Here is an 18,691-nt window from a genome sequence, read left to right as displayed (position 1 = left end):
GTCACTGGTGATTTTCAGGGAGTACACTATGTAAGAAACGTGAGGAATAGCTGCTTTCTTGGACAACTCTTTGAATTGAATTTCTTTCTTCTACCCTGCCATCAACTGCCATTATAAAATTGAAGATGTGTTTCTCATGGGGAAAAAAAGTGTTATTACAAGAGATAATCACAAACAACTAGACAGGAAAATCACACCACCGTCAACCACCTTGATGTAACTGTCATTTCTAGAACATTACACACCCAAAACTGAAAAATATACATTCTTCTTAAATGCACCTAGAACACTCACCAAGACAGACCATATGCTGGGCAATTAGACAAGTCTCAATACATTTCAAAAGACTGAAATCTTACAGAGTGTGTTCTCTGACCATAGTGAAATTCAACTAAAAATCAATAATAAGAAGATATCTTTGAAAGTTCCAAATATTTGGAAATTAATACCCTTCTTAACCTATGGTCAAAGAAGGAAAGAAAAGAGAAATTATCAAACATTTTAAACTGAATTATAATGAAAATACAACATATTAACATTTATCATTTTAAGTACTTATAGCAGAAAAGAAGAAAAGTGTAAAATTGTAATCTAGGTTTCTGCCTTAAAAAGGTACCAAAAGAAAAGCAAATTAAACCTAAACCGTGAAAACATTATGTTAAGTGAAAGAAGCCAGACACAAAAGATCACATTGTATAATCTCATTTACAGTCAGGCATCACTTAATGATAGGAGTACATTCTGAGAAATGCATCGTTAAGTGATTCTGTCATTGTGTGAACATCATAGAGTGTACTTACACAAACCTAGATGGTCTAGCCAACTACACACCTAGGCTATATGGTATGACCTACTGCTCCCAGGCCACAAATGTGTACAGAATGTAACTGTATTCAATGCTGTAGGCAATTATAGTACAATGGTAAGTATTTACATATCTAAACATAGAAAAGGTACAGTAAATACAATTTTATAATCTTATGGGACCACTGTTGTATATGCAAGTGGTCATTTGACTGAAACGGTGTTACGTGGTGCGAGAATGTATATGAAATGCTCAGAACAGGCAAATCCATACAGACAGAGAGGAGATTCGTGGTTGTCAAGGGCTGCGGGGAGGGAGAATGGGGAGTGACTGCTCACAGGTGTGGAGTCTCCTTCCAGGGTGATGAAAATATTCTGGAATTAGGTAGTGGGAATGGGTGCAAAACCTTGGGAATATACCAAAAACTACTGAACTGTACACTTTAGAAGGATGAATGTTATGGAATGTGAATTATATTTCAATAAATAAAAATCAAACACCCCCCGCCAAATTAAACTCAAAGGGAGTATAAAACGAAGGAAATAGAAAATAGACAACAGAGAAATTTAACAAAGCCAAAATTTGGTTCTTTGAAAAAAATTAATAAAATAGATATACCCTAGGAAGGCTTATCAAACGTAAAAAAGCAAGAAAACACAAAGTACCAATTTCGGGAATAAAAGAGGGAATATCATCACATTAAAAGGAAAATAAGGGAATATTACAAATAACTTATCTCCATAAATTCTACAATTCAGATGAAATGAAAAAATCCTTTGAAAAACAACTTACCAAAACTGACATAAAAAGAAATGGAAAATCTGAAGAGCCTCCATACCTATTAAAGAAATTGAATTTCTAATAACAATGATGATGATGACAATAACCTTCCTACCACAAAGAAAACTTCAGATCTAGATTATTTCACTGCCGTATTGTAGAAAACATTTTTTTTCTTTTTTTAAGACTGAGTCTCACACTGTCGCACAGGCTGGAGCGCAGTGGTGCAACCTCAGCTCACTGCAACTTCTGTCTTCCCAGTTCAAGCGATTCTCCTGCCTCAGCCTCCCGAGTAGAGTAGCTGGGACTACAGGCACGTGCCACCATGCCCGGCTAATTTTTGTATTTTCAGTAGAGGCAGAGTTTCACCATGTTGGCCAGGCTAATCTCGAACTCCTGACCTCAAGTGATCTGCCCACCTCAGCCTCCCAAAGTGCTGGGATTACAGATGTGAGCCCCCACACCTGGCCTGTAGAAAACATTTAAGGGGAAATGTAATAACAATCTTACATAAACTCTTTCAGAAAATAGTGAAGGAAGAGCACATCTCAATTCATTTTATATTATCAACACCTGACAAAGACCTTACACAAAAAGAAAATTACAGCCCGGTATCTCTCATGAATACAGATGTAAAAATCCTCAACAAAATATTAGCCAACTGAATAGCAATATATGAAAAGGATAACACATCATGACAAGTGAGCATTATCCCAGGAATGCAAGGTTAATTTAAAATTAGAAAATCAAAATATTTTACCATATTAACACAGTAAGGGAAAAAATTCATGATTATATCAATAGATGCAGAAAATGCATTTGACAAAATTAAACACCCATTCATGATAATAACTATCAGCAAACTACCAATAAAAAGAGCTTCCTCAATCTGATAAAAAACATCCAGCTAACATTATACTTAATTCAGAAATATTGAACATTAAGATCATGAGTCAGGCAAAGTTTTCTACTCTCACCAGTTCTGTTCAACACTGTACTAGAATTCTAGCCAGCACAAGGTGGCAAGGAAAAAAACAACTCCTACAGATTGGAAAGCAAGAAGTAAAACTTTCTTTATTCACAGAAAACCTAATTGGTTATGTAGAAAATCCGAAGGAATCTATTAAAAAGTTACTATAATTAATGAGTGAATTTAGCAAGTTTTTAAGATATATGATTAATACACAAGAAAATAAATTTTACCAAAGACGGGAAAGACTTCCACCCTAAAAACAAAACAGAACAAAATGCTGAGAGAAATTTAAAAAAAAAAAAAACCAAACGTGTAGAAAATAGATTATGTTTATGGACTGAAGATTCAGAATTGTTAAGACGACAATTCTCCACAAAATGACCTATAAGCTGAACACAATCCTGATAAAAATCACAACAGACTATTTTGTAGAAATTGAAAACATGTTAAAATTTATATGGACATACAAATGATACAGAATAGCTAAAGCAACCTTGAAAATGGAGAAGAGAGTTGCAGTGTTCACACCACAGCTGACCCCTGAACAACATGGATTTGAACTGCAAGGGTCCACTTATATGTGGATTTTCTTCTCACCTCCACCACCCCTGAGACAGCAAGACCAACCCCTCCTCTTCCTCAGCCTACACAACATGAAGATTATGAGGATGAAGACCTTTATGATGATCCATTTCCACCTAAAGAATAGTAAATATATTTTCTCTCTCTCATTTTTTTTTTTTGTTGTTGTTGTTGTTGTTTTGTTTTGTTTTGTTTTGTTTTTGAGACAGGGTTTTACTCTGGTTGCCCAGGCTGGAGTACAATGGCGTGATCTCAGCTCACTGCAACCTCTGCCTCCTGCATTCAAGCGATTCTCCTTCCTCAGCCTCCCAAGTAGCTGGGATTACAAGCAAGCACCACCACACCCAGCTGATTTTTGTATTCTTAGTAGAGACAAGTTTTCACCATGCTGGTCAAGCTGGTCTCGAACTTCTGACTTCAAGTGATCCACCCGCCTCGGCTTCCTAAAGTGCTGGGATTACAGGCATAAGCCACTGCGCCCAGCCATATTTTCTCTTCCTTATCTTTTTTATAACATTTTATTTTCTCTATCTTACTTTATTATACAAATACAGTACATAATACACATAAAAAAATGTGTTAATTGGCTGTTTATGTTATCATTAAGGTTTCTGGTTAACAGTAGGCTGTTAGTAGCTAAGTTTGGGGGAGTCAAAAGTTATACACAGCTTTTCAACTATATGAGGGGCTGGTACCTCTAATCCCTATGTTGTTCAAGGGTCAACTATATTTAATTATAAGTCTAACTATAAAGTTACAGGAATCAAGAAAGTGTGACATTGGTCTAAGAATAGACATATAGACCAATGGAGCAGAACACAGTGTCCAGAAATAAACCCTATACATATAAAATCAATTGATTTTCAATGAAAGTGTTGGATATCTAGAACTAGATATCTATATGGAGAAAAAATGAACTTCAAACTCCTACCTCATTCCACCCACAAAAATTAATTTAAGATGGATTATAGAATTAAACATTAAAAAACTATAAGCTTCTAGAAGAAAATATAGAACATCTTTGTTATATTTTTGGGTTAGACAAAGGTTTCTTAAAGAAAAATTAAAAAACACTAAACATAAGAAATAAATTTCACTAAAAATTTGCATTTCTTAAAAATTGGAAACTCTTTGGCTAGTCACAGAGTAAAAAAAAAAATGAAAACTCCTATTCATTAAAAAATCACATTTAAGAAGGCACGAGAAGGCAAGTCACACACAAGAAGAAAATATTCACATTTATCTGACAAAGGACTTGTAGCCAGAACATATAAAGAACCCCTATAAGTCAATAATAATAAGACAAATGATGAAATTTTTTATATAGGCAAAAGACTTGAACAGGCACTCCACAGAATAAGATAACCATATGGCCAATAAATATGTAAAAATGTGATCAACATCCTAAGTCATTAGAGAAATGAAGATTAAAATTACGAAGAGATACTATTTCACATGCTCTAAAATAGCTAAAATGTAAAAGTCTGACAGTATTCAAATGTTGATGAGGATGTGGAACAACTGGAACTTTTTTACATTGCTGATAAGAGTGTGAAATGATACAGCAGTCCCTTTGGAAAACTATTTGGCAATTTTTTCTTTTCTTTTTTTTTTTTTTTTTTTTTTGAGACGGGAGTCTTGCTGTATCGCCCAGGCTGGAGTGCAGTGGCGCGATCTCGGCTCACTGCAACCTCCACCTCCCACATTTGAGCAATTCTCCTGCCTCAGCCTCCTGAGTAGCTACGACTACAGGCGTGCGCCACCGTGGCTGGCTAAAATTTTTTGTATTTTTAGTAGAGGCGGGGTTTCACCGTGTTAGCCGTGATGGTCTCCATCTCCTGACCTCGTGATCCGCCCGCCTCAGCCTCCCAAAGTGCTGGGATTACAGGCGTGAGCCACTGTGTCCGGCCAGCAATTTCTTATAAAGCTAAGGGTACCTATCCTGTGACATAACCATTCTGTTCTTAGGAATTTCCTCAAGAGAAATAAAATTATATTTCCACAAAAGGACTCACATGAATGTTTACAGCAACTTTACTCATATAGCCCAACCCTGGAAGAAACCCCAAAGTTTGTCATCAACAGAGAAATGGACCAGCAAGTTGTGGTATATGCATACAACAGGCTATTACTCTACAATAAAAATCAATACATTACTTATGTATGCGACAACATGGATGAATCACAAAAACATTGCATTTACCAAAAGAAGCCAGACACACAAAAAGTACATTCTGTAGGATACCATTTATACGAAGTTTAAAACAGGCAAACTGATCTTTGGTGCTAGAAATCAGAGCACTGGTTACTAAGGGACTAGAAATCGACTGGAAAGGGACATGAGAGAATATGTGGAGCAAATGGAAATGTTCTGTGTCTTGATTGTGTGGCAATTATACAGGGAAATGCATTTATTGAAACTCACTGAATTTTACACTTAAGATCTATGAATGTAAGTTTCACCTAGTTTTAAAAAAAGAAGAGATAATCACACCTAAAATACCTAAAACTTGAAAAATATTATATAAGATGAGGAAAAAAGTTATTTCTGATTACATGTTACTAAAAATAAGCTACAAATGTGATTCATAATAGAAGTCATTTTTATATTTAGCACATAACTTAAAGGTCTAAAGGAGAAGTGAGCCGGGCGCAGGGGCTCACGCCTATAATCCCAGCACTTTGGGAGGCCAAGAAGGGAGGATCACTTAAAGTCAGGAATTCGAGACCCACGTGGTCACAGGGTGAAACCCTGTCTCTACTGAAAATACAAAAAAAGTTAGCCAGGCGTGGTGGCACACGCCTGTAATTCCAGCTACTTGGGAGGCTGAGGCAGGAGAATGGCTTGAACCGAGGAGGTGGAGGTTACAGTGAGCAGAGATCACGACATTGCACTCCAGCCTGGGTGACGGAGCAAGTCTCCATCTCAAAAATAAATAAATAAATAAATAAATAAATAAATAAATAAATAAAAAGAAAGAAAGAAGGAGAAACAAGACTATTTAGTAGACTGAGAATAGCTATTTCTTATTGAGGGACAAACTGCACCAGATGCTATTGTAAGCATTATTATTTCCTTCATTTTAGGGGTGAGGAAACCAGGGCAAAGAGAAGTTAATTAGCTTCATCCAGGGCATGCTAACTAGGAAGAGGTAGCTGGAATTTGAACTCAGGGACTCTGGTCCAAGAGCCTTAACCTCTATCCTATGCTCCCTCGTGCTTGCAAGGGACTTGATGCTTTACTTAGACTTTCCCACAACAGTTTCTTGTCATCCTCGTGATGGTCCCAAGACATAGGCTGGTCTGAGATAATGACCCCAGCTTACAACTGATGACTCTGAGACCCCAAGGGGTTGGAAGGCCAGCTCCCAGGCCCCCAGCCCATGGGCCGTTGTGCCAGGCTGCACACCTGAGTGGGCCTGGCTCTTTTTCCTGCACGCAGGGGTGCCTGGGCCGTGCTTCCTGGTGCTCCATGGGAGTATCTGGCCTTCAAAAGGAACAGATTGATCTGAAGTGGAGAGAGAAAAAAAACAGCAGGACCACCACTCAGAGAGCCGCTGTAGAGGAAGAGCGGGAGAGGAGACGCCAGGACATGGGAGCGTCATGGGAGAGAATGGGACTATTTGCTGAGCTCTGTACAGCCCAGCCCAGGCAGCACATACAACAAGGCTTTGATGATTTTAAATAACGCGAGGAAATAGCAGTGCCAGGTTTGAGTCACCAGCAGAGTTTTACTCTGTTTCTCAGTTCACACAGGGACAACAGCAATGGCAGGCACTGCTGGGAGACAGGCCAGTGGGCTGGGCCCTGGCAAAATCATAATGTCGTTGAAAACAGTCTCAGGACCTTCTCCTTCCCCTTCAGATGGCCCACCACCATCTGATGTTTGAAAGCATTTCCTTACACTGTTCTCTGTGCCTGGATTTCTCTCCTTCTCCTTGCTCCCCAGTCTGTCTGAATATCCAGATTTCTTCTCGTCTTCCAGTGTCAATGCCTGTGCCTCTGCAATGCCTCCTTAATCCGTTATGTTGAGAGTCATTGCTCCTTTTTCTGGGTTTTCACTTTATTTACACTTTTTGCATGCCAATGACAAAATTCTGCCTTGTATCATCAGCAGAATTTTCCATGTCTGACATATCTCCCTCTGGATTGTAATATGCTCTTAAAGACATCGTTCAGATTCGAATGGTCTTTGTACAACTCCCCTCTGTGAAGGCCAAATGGCACACAAGCCAGGAGCAAGAAAGCCCTGGTTGCCTGTGGAAATGAATGAACATACATGGGCTGGCAGCCATGTCCCTGCACACCTGCCTTTTCTCAGAGGCGTGGCCCTAGCAGGGTAAGCTGTTTGGAAGAGGGAGCTATTTTGTGCAGGTGGAACATTTTGTCCCCTTAAATCACGTCCCACGAAAGGCCAGCATGCCATCCTGCTTCTGAAACAAGCACTGAGCTCGTCTCCATTTAGGAGAAGAGCTGTCGTGTGGATATTTTTAAGTGGTGAATGGAGAAATGGGTATATCTGATACCATGGCGCTTGTTACACTTTGAGCAGACTCTGCTATTCATACTCCGTCTATTGACTCAGGGAGGAGTTTATTTCAAACCAAACAGCTCAGCTATCCCAGAAGCAGCTGCCTCAGAAGGAAGGAGGATGCTGTCCTATTTTCCCCATCTAACCTCCTTCTCACTCAATCCACAACAGCCTTTCCATGTAAGGAAGAGGCTATTTTCTTTCAAGCTTTATTCTCCATCTTCCCTGTGGCAAGAAAGGTGATTGGATATTGGGATTTTTAATGGTTTTGTGTGAAAGCCATTTAAAATGAAGCTGGAATGTCAACAAGACTGACGTTAAACGGAGTAGATGTTAAGTGGAAATGAACTTGAAACAAGAGATGGAGTTAGTCATTCCCCTGATCACTTGGAACAGATGATGGAGGTCCCCTGGCTCTGCTCCAGGGAACAGAACAGAACCACTTGAATACTGCCAACCACTGTTTGTACATACCCTCCTGAAATGGCTCATCCGAAATGCTGAAGGACATTTTGTTTTCTTAATAATTTGGCCTTTCCACTGTTTCTATATGATTGATGTGTTTCAGCAAACCTTTTTTAAAAAAGAATAGCTAGAGTTAATTTAGCTCATCCTGTTTGAAAATATTCACCATCTCTAAATCCCCAGGGCCTAAATCAATGAGGTTTTAGCACATTTCGACACAGAGCCCTGATGTATAAATTCTGCAGTGGCTAATTTCATGTATTTTACTTCCTCTCTAACAAAGCTGTGGACAAATGCACAAGCAGGGGAGGGTTTGAGCCTTGGTGCTTCCTGTAGATGTGAATCTGACACCATCTTGGAGCAGGGCCCCTCCCCACCCTCTCCCAATCCTCTGCTGGGTTGCTCGGTTTTTCACTCCAAGAGACCCTGGAGGACAGCTATATCTGAGGCTCATTAAAATCTTCTAGGATGAAAAGGTCTTTGATTACTCAGAGCAGCAGGTCTTTAGGTGAAGGCCCTATACACAAACATGCTCACCTGATTCTCAATTTATATTGTGTGTTACCTGTGGGGAAAATTAAAAACTCAAACCTCAGGCACTTTCCCTCTCCTCCCTTCGTTGCCCGGGGGCTTGCTGTTGAGATATTTCTTGTTGATTGTTTTGTTTTTTATGTCCCTGGCTAGTGCTAAAGATTATTTCTTTCCCATCTTGTTTACTTCACATCTCTTTTCTGTATAGATAGCCTCTGCTTTGTGGCATGGCTTTTTGCTCCTTATCTCAGATGGAGCCAGCCCTTCCCCACTTACCCACACCCCAAAACACACACACACAAACACACACCCTTTCGGAGTGGATCCACACTCCCCATTTCAGTGGATCTGACATCAACGACCCCTCCATTCCCAGCCCTCCTTGTCAGAGGGGAGCTCTGCATTGAACTAGGACTAGCTCCTGGGTCATAAAAGCTGCTAGGACCCTGGAGAGCTCTTACTAAACAGATAAGGCCACCAACGCCAGAGGAGAGAGGTCAATTCCTGGAGGGAACAAGCCTGCTTTGCTGAGCCCTGTTCCTTGCCCGGCCCCTAGACCCATCACAGGGAAGGCTCAGAGGACCTCTGACCCCTCCAGTACCTCCTTGTCCTGGCGCCACTCTAGCCTGGTCTCCCAGGTTTTCTGTAGCAAGAGGAGCACAGTCCGCTCCCCCCATGCCATGGTCTCCAACAGTGACAACCCAAACTAACCCCCAAATAGGAATGGCTTCAACCTGGAGAGAGCCCTTCAATGAAATGGTTTATACTGGTGGATATTTAAAGGTATTTGTCTTTCGGCTGGGTGCGGTGACTCACACCTATAATCCCAGCACTTTGGGAGGCCGAGGTGGGCGATCACTTGAGGCCAGGAGTTCGAGACCAACCTGACCAACATGGCAAAACCCCATCTCTACTAAAAGTAAAAAAACTAGCTAGGCACAGTGGCGCATGCCTGTAATCCTAGCTACTCGGGAGGCTGAGACACGAGAATCACTTGAACCCAGGAGGCAGAGGTTGCACTGAGCCGAGATTGCACCACTGCACTCCAGCCTGGGTGACAGAGCGAGACTCCATCTCAAGACAAACAAACAAAAAAAGGCATTTGTCTTTCAATTACTAAAAGCAAGCATGGTTACTGGAAAAAAATTCAAATTCACATGTATTTATTTATTTATTTATTTATTTGTCTTTCAGCCAGGTGTGGTGGCTCGCATCAAAGCATGCTGCTTTCAGTACCTTCTCACTCTCCCTCCCCAGGGATAACCACTTTCTTTCTTTTTTATTTTATTTATTTATTTATTTATTTTTGAGACGGAGTTTTGCTCTTGTCGCCTAGGCTAGAGTGTAATGGCGTCATCTTGGCTCACAGCAACCTCCGCCTCCTGGGTTCGAGCGATTGTCCTGCCTCAGCCTCCTAAGTAGCTGGGATTACAGATGCCCATCACCATGCCCAGTTATTTTTGTATTTTTAGTGAGATGGGGTTTCTCCATGTTGGTCAGGCTGGTCTCAAACTCCTGACCTCAGGTGATCTGCCCCCCTCGGCCTCCCAAAGTGCTGGAATTACAGGTGTGAGCCACTGCGCCTGGAGGGGGTAACCACTTTCAATGGTTTGAGATGTTTGTCTCTTCATAGAAGAAGTATATACATATAATTTGGGTGTTGGTATTTTTTTTTATTAACGGAGTTCTAATATACATGCTGCCTTTTTTCCCTTACTATGGAATTGACAGAGGATAATAAATTAATTCTAAGCAACAAGTTTTTCTTTAACTCATCCTATCTCTAGGTTTCTCCTCACAGAAATTACAGTCCCTTCTCTTGTGGTTCCATCCCACCCCTAAAACAGTATGTATCCTCCCTTCTCTGTACCATTACTGTTTCTTGTGCAAAATTGTGCCTTGGAGTATGTACTGAATGGTGTTGCACTGGAGGCCTGGTGCGATGACCCATGCCTGTAATCCCAGCACTTTGGGAGACCAAGGCGGGCGGGTCATTTGAGGTCAAGAGTTCCAGATGAGCCTGGCCAACATGGTGAAACCCCGTCTCTACTAAAAATACAAAAATTAGCTGGGCATGGTGGCGGGCGCCTATAATCCCAGCTACTCAGGAGGCTGAGGCAGGAGAATCACTTGAACCCAGGAGGCAGAGGTTGCAGTCAGCCGAGATCTTGCCACTACACTCCAGCCTTGGGACAGGGTGAGACTCCATCTCAAAAAAAAAAAAAAAAAAAAAAAAAAAAAAAAAAAAAAGGTGTTTCCCTTGTACTGGTGCCCTGTTGCTTGGCTCCTGGCCTCCCTTCTAGACCATCAGCTCCCTGTGGGTGGGAGCTTGTGCCTTTGTCATTGGTCCATCCTCTATTCCGAGGCCCCGGGACATGGCCTGGAACATCAGAGACTCCAGCGGCTACTTCTCAAAGTGAACTGAATTAGCTGGTGTTTCCCACACATTGGAGCCCCTTCAACCTGCCCTCGATTCTCTCCTGACTTATTTCTCCCCACATCTTGGGCCAGTTCCAACTGGACTAGCAAAGAGGGCAGCTTTCCCTCTGTCCTCCCAGCATGCCCTACTGGGTGGCATACGGATGGGGGAGCCTGGGACGATGGGTGTCCATCTCATACACGCTCTACTTCCCGTGCCAGTGGGGAAAGTGGGGGCAGGAATAGAGCCCAGGAGGAAACTGCCAGAGACCGTCTTCTCTGCTAAGGCTGACAGGAAGATGGACAACCATGACAGTGGTGGAAGAGGAAGGCCCTTGTCCCACAGGGAATAACTCTGGGATCTGACTTGTTGTTGGGGACCTGGTTTGGGCAGGAGCCCCTGGGGTGGCTGCAGAAGGAAGCTGGGCTTCACAGACCCCCATCAGCAGGCAGGGGCTACACCCTCTGTACCAGGTTTCTACTCAGGGCAGCAGGGCCCGGAGTCACCACCAGAGCTGGGGAGGCTGCAGAGGAGGCTGAGAGATCCACGGGGGAAGAGCGTGGTGGAGAATAGCTCCTGGGGTCCTCTTCCACGGCCACTCTGACCAGCCTGGGCCCTCTGTGCCTTAGGATTCCCATTCCTAACATGGAACTCATGGCCTTTGACTGGCTTCCCTCACAGGACTGCTGAGAGGGTCAGAGAAGAGGCCGCATCGGGACTGGCCTCACCCTGGGAGAACTGTGCGAGCCAGGAGGTCCCATGTTGCATGACAAGTCAAATACTGTCAGGACGACTCCCAGGATGAGGAGGTCTGACCCCACGCTGGTCGTCTGGACAGGTCTGACCCTAGAATTTATTTCCTCTTTCCCTGCAGGGCAATCCTTCTACTCCCGGGTCCTGGAGAACTGTGAGGATGTGGCTGACTTTGACGAGGTAGGAGGCCCAAGACCACCCCCTCCCTCAGCCCTGAGCCCAGAGGGGAGCAAGCAACCTTCACTGCCTCTTGGGGGCACACACTGGCCCCAAATCCCAGGCGCCAACCTGCTCTGAGCCCCTCACCTCTCAGCTGCTTCCTGAAGGAGGTGGTGAGGAGGGTGTGCAGGAACCCCCTTCCCTATGTTCCCCCCAGAAACCTCTGCACAGGCAAGGCCCATGTACAAATGACACGGGGAACAGCAGCCTTGCCCACCTCGACGGCCCTGCCAGGTCTGGGCCTATTATTCCCTTTGGAGAAAGACCCCACAGGTGCTGTAGACCTGAATGTGAGCCACCAGCTGAGGGCCCAACGAGGCAGGCGAGTGTTGGGGACATCGCAAAGGCCAATCTGTGTCAGTCCTCAAGGGCTGAAGAGCAGGGTAGTCCCAGGCACTGAGGTGGGAGCCCCGGTCACCAGGGAAACATTGTCAAGCACCCCACCTGAGTCAGGGCGCCATCTCCAGACCTTGAGGGGAAACATGGGGAAGAGAAGACAGTCTGGATTTTCAGCAACAACTCTGGGGGTGCCATGAGAAAAGACGTGAGCTGCTGGTCTATTGACAACGATTTTTCTCAATCCTCACTCCAGCTGGGCTGTTGTCACAATTTTATCAGCAAAGGAGTAGGCGACACCATCCCACAGGAGTGTCTGGGAGTGGTGAGAGGACTTACAATGCTTCCCTCTCCCTGCCCGTCCCCTCGGGACCTGGCCTGTCTGGGAGCCCCATCCTTACAGACACACACCAGTTCAAGCAGCCCACGGCCTCCTCGGCCTCCTCACATTCTTTCATCTATTTGTTTGCTGCTTCCAGAATCTATATTCCCCTCTGGTTGCTGTAGTTTCTCCAGGGTTGACTTTGGGGTGAGGACCAGCAGTCGTCCATCACCATCTTGGCCAAACTGGAAGCTCCATGGTGACCCTCAAATAGTGTACCCCCTCTCGCCTGGGCTTGGCTCTCCTGCTTGGCTCTGTGGGGGCTGGGAAGGGCCTTATGGCAGACTGTACCTCTTGAGGTTGGCTGCTGGCGTTCGGCTGAGCAGCCACCAGGCTGACACTTGGCACCAGCTGTCTCCCTCCCTCTGAAACCGGGCCACATGATGTGGCTGTGTCCATCGACCCAGAGCTGGAGACACAGGGAGCAAAGCCTCGCTCCTCACTCAGGCTCAGACACAGCCATCAACCATCGCGGCCCAGCACCATGCCTTCCCCAACCACTGTGGGGCACAGTTGCCACTACCTCCCTGGTACATCCCTACTGCTACACAGGACAGGTGAATTGTTCATTTAAAGTGAATCACTAGAGCTAGGGAAGTTTCTGTCCTTACCTTCTCCCCCTCCTGGTTGTACAATGACCTCGGTTTCTAAACCCACCACCATCTCTGTCAAATGGGATTGGTGATGGGTGTGAAGGTCTCTGTAAAATGATTAACAAAATGAAGGGTTATGGTGAGAGTGGAACCATGGTTGCCCACTGAGACAGCAGTCATAGAGGCTTCAGGCTTGCCGCATTATACACCCGGTCTGCTCCCTCCCCTCCCCATTTCCTCCGTCAGGGCACTGGGCTGGATAGGTGAAGATTCCAGCAGCCTGGCCCAGTTTCCCATTGTCCTACCTCCCTGGGCTTCTGCCCACTAATCCGCCAGGCACAGCATCTGACTCCCTCCTCCCAAGACTCCCAGGGGACATGTCAGCCCAGGCGTCCAGCCAGGGGGCAACCTGATGCCCCTTCCAAGGGCACTGCCACCCCTTTCCATGCCCAGCGCCCCGGACACCTGAGCCACAGGTATGCATGACATTCAAAGTTAATCACCGTGTCCTTCCTCCTCCCAACTCTACCCAACCCACCTCAGGGGGAGAGTCTGTCTCTGCTGGCCCTGAACAAGAGGCCACATTCTGAGCATCTAATGAATGCCAGCCTGGGCTTGAGATACTCCAGAGGGAGGAACCTGGGCTCAACACCCCGTGATGATTTGTATGGGAGCTTAGGGATAGGGTAGCCAGAGTCAGTGTGGAGAGACTGGGGCGGGGCAGAAGCCAGGCAGTTATGGGAAGAAGCATGTGACTAGGGTCAGAGAGCAGGGCACGCGATGGGGAGAAGTGGCTCCGACCTGGGGAAAGTGCTGCCCGCACACTGGGGAGACAGGAGAGTTTCTGGCTGTCACAACGAGGAACCTGCTGGCATTTGGTGAGGCGGGGAGCAAGGATGCAAAATGACTCGCAACACTCAGGCCATCCCGCACTTCCCACATGGGAGCCCCGTGGGGAGATGGTGGCAACCCCAGAAGCAGCACTGAGCTGCTTCCTGAGCCATGCCCCTTCCACTCAATCTCTGAAATAATCCACAGATGAAATCAGGCTCGGATGGTAACTACCCTTCCCCAGGTGACAGAGCTGGAAGCGGCCAAGCCAGGGCTCTGAATTCTTGTGTAGATGAGACCTAAGCCCTCTCTGGATACAGTGATAGGGCCTGACTCCCACCACCCCTGCAAGGCCCGTGTGGAAGTCTCTCCACGCCCCCTGCCGCAATTTCTCCCTGTGCGAAGTGGCTGCAGACCTGGCCACCACTGATCAGCAGTGCACATCCCACAAAGCAGGAAGGCCACCCTCCCGTCCTCTGTTCAGGAAGGGCCCGGAGGCCTGGGTCAGCCCAATCCCAAAGATAGCCTGGAACCGTACCCTGGCTTTAACCTCTCTCCCTAGACCCAGTGGGTAAGTCGTAAACTTCCCTGGCATCCCCCTGAAAGAACCTGCCTGCCAGTGGTTCCAGAATATCCTGGGAAAGAGGCCCTTTCAAATCCCCCAAAAGCCTCTTGACTTTCCAGAAGGCCTCTTCTCTCCACCTGACTCTGCCCAGGGCCTGCAGGAGCCAGCTTAGCGAGACTCAGTGGCCTGGGAGTCATGGGACCTGCACCACAGTCCTTGCTGGGGAACCTCTTTGGGCCTTGCATTCCCCTTCTGTAAGAGAGGGATATGCTCCCTGCTCTACCTGCCCCCACGGGACTGTCACAAGGCTAAAAAAAATGAAATGACAGACAAGAAAGCAAATGTCTCTCACAGCTCTACTAGGTAAGGGATTCCAAGCAAGGGAGGGGCCCCTCCTCAGCTCAGGCATGGGTGAGAGGGGCTGCAGCAGCTGGGCTTAGGAACCTGAGTGGGGAGGAGGAGGCTATGGAAGAAAGACAATGCTCTCTACAACAATGGGTGGAAACAGAGCCTGGACATGGTGTCTCCTTTCCCAGAGGCTGGAACCTGAGCTCCTACATTTAACTTACAACACCGGAAAAGCTATGGAGAGACAGAGAAAGACCCAGCCTTTGTGCCCTGGGGAAGCAGGAGTAGCCACCTTTAGCCAGTTTGCTTTGGCTCTAACACAGGCCCTGTGTGGACCAGGCCCCAGGGGAGAGGCCAGAGTAACAATAGTACTTGGAGCAATGATAAGAACTGCTGCTGTTTACTGAGCACTTAGTGTGTGGCAAGATGGGTTGAGAGCTTGACACAAGCATTAGACTCTCTAGAACTTGCTGGGTTGGTCGCATCCTAGGTGATAAGGAGCCACACCAGGATTTAAACCCAAGTCTATCTGATTCCAGGACCTGTGGTCATTTGCAAAGTAGACAAGATTCAGCCCTGCCCTTAAGGGGCTCAGTCTGGTGGGCAGATAGACCCACTACCAACAAGGAGGGACCCTGGGCCTTCTGAGCCCAGAAGAGGAAGAGGTCACCAGCCTGGGCGATGACAGGGCAGGGGAGTTTGGCATTATCTGGCCCTTTCTGCTTGTCCCTGGAAGTCATGGGCTGTTACCTCCTGGAGGCCAGAAACGCACCTGTCTTTTTTCATCATTGGCCTGGCACCCAGCATGGAGCTCAGAAAATGTTGCCGAGTGAAAGAATGAACAAAACAGTGATATTCACTAGGACTGGCACCTGTCACCACAGGCCTGTGCCCAGACCAAGTGGGCTCAGCAGGGCTAGTGGTACATCAAGCCCTTTGCTGTGACCTGGATAGAAAGGAAGCAGTCAAGGCACAGATGAGATCACCTAAGGGGACTTTAGATCACCTTGATCTCTAAGGTTAGAGATCATCTAGTTTAACCCTCTTGTCTTGCACTTGAAGAAACAGGTCTTAGAGTGGGGAAGAGAATTGCCCAAGAAGACCAGCTGAGATCTGAGATCCTACATTTAACTTACAACTCTGAAGAAGCTGGGGAAAGAGACAGAGACAAAGACAGAAACAGAGAGAGAGACAGAGAGAGACCCAGCCTTTGTGTCCTGGGAAAGTGAAAAAGCCACACTAGGGAGACTGAGCCCAGGTCTTTAAGCTCGCAAATCTGTCTCTTTCCCACTATACTCTAAAGCAGCAGTCCCCAACTTTCTGGCACCAGGGACCGGTTTCGTGGAAGACAATTTTTCCACAGACTGGGATGGTGGTGGTCGGGGGTGATTTGGGGATGAAACTGTTCCTCTTCAGAACATCAGGCATTAGGTTCTCTTAGGGAGTGCACAGCCTAGATCCCTGGCATGTGCAGTTCACAGTAGGGTTCACATTCCTATCAGAATCAAATGCTGTCCCTGATCTGGCATTAGGTGGAGCTCAGGCGAGAATACTCGCTCACCCGCCGCTCACCTCTTGCTGTGCGGCTTCGTTCCTAACCAGTCCATGGCCCGGGGTTTGGGGACCCCTGCTCTAAAGCTTTGTAGTGCATCTCAATATTTTCCCCCAAACCTACAACCCTGTCCCTTTAAGGATGCTACCTTGCTGATTTAGGATGGTTCCAGGCCCAGTCAGGGGCCAAGCTGGACATAATCCAGGTGATTCTCCAAAGTGCATCGGGGAAACCTTTTCTGCAGAGTCCTAGATCACTGGGGCTGATAGGATGCAGAACCTTGCGCCCTGGCCAGCACCAGCCAGGTCAGGGCTAAGCCTAGACCAGAAAACTGGGTCAGGATTCAGCACTTCCAGGGCTCCTGAGACCACCCCCGCAACAGAGGCCCTCTTTCCCTCCCTATCTGTACCACCTATCATCTTGCTTCTGTCAACTGTCTTATCCCAGGCTGCTATTCCGCGTCAGTGTCTGTCTCCAGAACTATCCAGTACTATCCCCAGGACTGAGAAACAACCTGCATCCCTGTGCTCTGCACAGCGTCATGCACAGAGCCTGGCACACAGCAAGTACTCAGCAAATGCTCGCCCCCAGCATGGGGCTTGCTGGCTTGTGACATCTTGAGTGACTATGTTTGGCTTAACTGCCCAGCAGTACCAGGCTTCAGGAGAGGGTTCAGTGTAGTGGATTAAGCCTACACTAGTGGATTAAGAACTCCAGACTAAGCATCCTGAGACTTGAATTTGAATCTTGCCTCTGCCACCAAGCAGCCTTGTGCCCTTGGGCAACTCTCGCCTCTCCGCTTTCCCACTTGTAAAAGGAGCACATCTTTGCCATGTTGCTGTGAGTTTGGTTATGGGTAAAAGGTGCTCTGGAAGTACTAAGTGCTACCCAGATGAAATTGTTCCTTCAGAAGCCCTTTTCCTTCAGTCCTTTTTTTTTTTTTTTTTTTTTTTTTTGAGGCGGAGTCTTGCTTTGTCACCCAGGCTGGAGTGCAGTGGCGCCATCTTGGCTCACTGCAACCTCTGCCTTCCGGGTTCAAGCGATTCTCCTGCCTCAGCCTCCCAAGTAGCTGAGATTACAGGTATGCACCACCACACCTGGCTAATTTTTGTATTTTAGTAGAGGCAGGGTTTTACCACGTTGGCCAGGCTAGTCTCAAACTCCTGACCTCAAATGATCTGCCCACCTTGGCCTCCCAAAATGCTGGGATTGCAGGTATGAGCCACTGCACCCAGCCCCCTTTCCTTCAATCTAGTAGCTCATAAATTCAATGGCAGAGTCAGGCGAGGAGTGTGGCTCCCAAACCCTCAAAGTCCTCATCTCGTCTTGCTGTGTTCTCAGCATGTCACCCCAAATGAAGGAAAGGACATAACCACAAAAATGAGGAGACAATGAAAACTGAAATTAGGAAGAGAAGAAGCAGTGAAAGAGACATGTGAAATCCACAGGCCGAGGCAGAAAAGGAAAGTGATGGGGGCGAGGGGGAGGGAGGTGGCATGACAGGGAGACGGGACAGCTGCAGATCTACACAGAGTTCCCACTGCGAAAATCTAAACCAAAAGCGTTCTGCAGTGCTGTGTCGCTTATGACTGCTGTCACCTGTGAGATCTCATTCGATTCTCTCAATAGCCCTCTAAGGTAGATATAGTCACCCCCCATTTCACAGATGGGGAAGCTGAGGCACAGCTAGTGAGTGACAGAGCCAGGGCTAGAACTCAAGTCTCCTGACTCAAACTTAGGGTTTCTGCAACACCACAGAGACTCCCAGTCTGCGTGAGATACAAGCCTCAATGTTGTCAGAAGAACAAAAAGAAGCAAAGGGTGGGCATGTCCTTTGGAGCTCTGTAAGGTACCCAGACCTCACAGACGCTGCCTGAGCAAAGGAAGGTGTCAGCAATGGGAGATGGGGCTGGCAATGCTGTCTGGGCACAGCAAGGGGGTCTCTGGGTGCTGGGAAAGGGAATCTCCACCTCTTTCAGGGAGCTGTGGAGGAGCCGTGGAAAAGTTTTAACAAAGGAGAGATGAA

General features: G+C 46.4%; 1 protein-coding gene across 2 annotated transcripts in view; it reads left to right on the top strand.

Moving 5' to 3' along the window:
* Positions 1-18,691, top strand: part of OTOF (otoferlin) — a 103,387-nt gene that overhangs the window by 8,992 nt on the left and 75,704 nt on the right. For both annotated transcript variants that reach the window (XM_038006674.2, XM_038006673.2), the window contains exon 2: positions 11,961-12,019. In XM_038006674.2, coding sequence (XP_037862602.2) covers positions 11,961-12,019 — 59 coding nt within the window. The remainder of the gene's footprint in view (positions 1-11,960; positions 12,020-18,691) is intronic.

This window comes from Chlorocebus sabaeus, chromosome 14 (assembly GCF_047675955.1).
Source record: "Chlorocebus sabaeus isolate Y175 chromosome 14, mChlSab1.0.hap1, whole genome shotgun sequence".
In the NCBI taxonomy this organism is placed as follows: Eukaryota; Metazoa; Chordata; class Mammalia; order Primates; family Cercopithecidae; genus Chlorocebus; species Chlorocebus sabaeus.
This window is presented reverse-complemented; position numbering and strand designations above follow the sequence as displayed.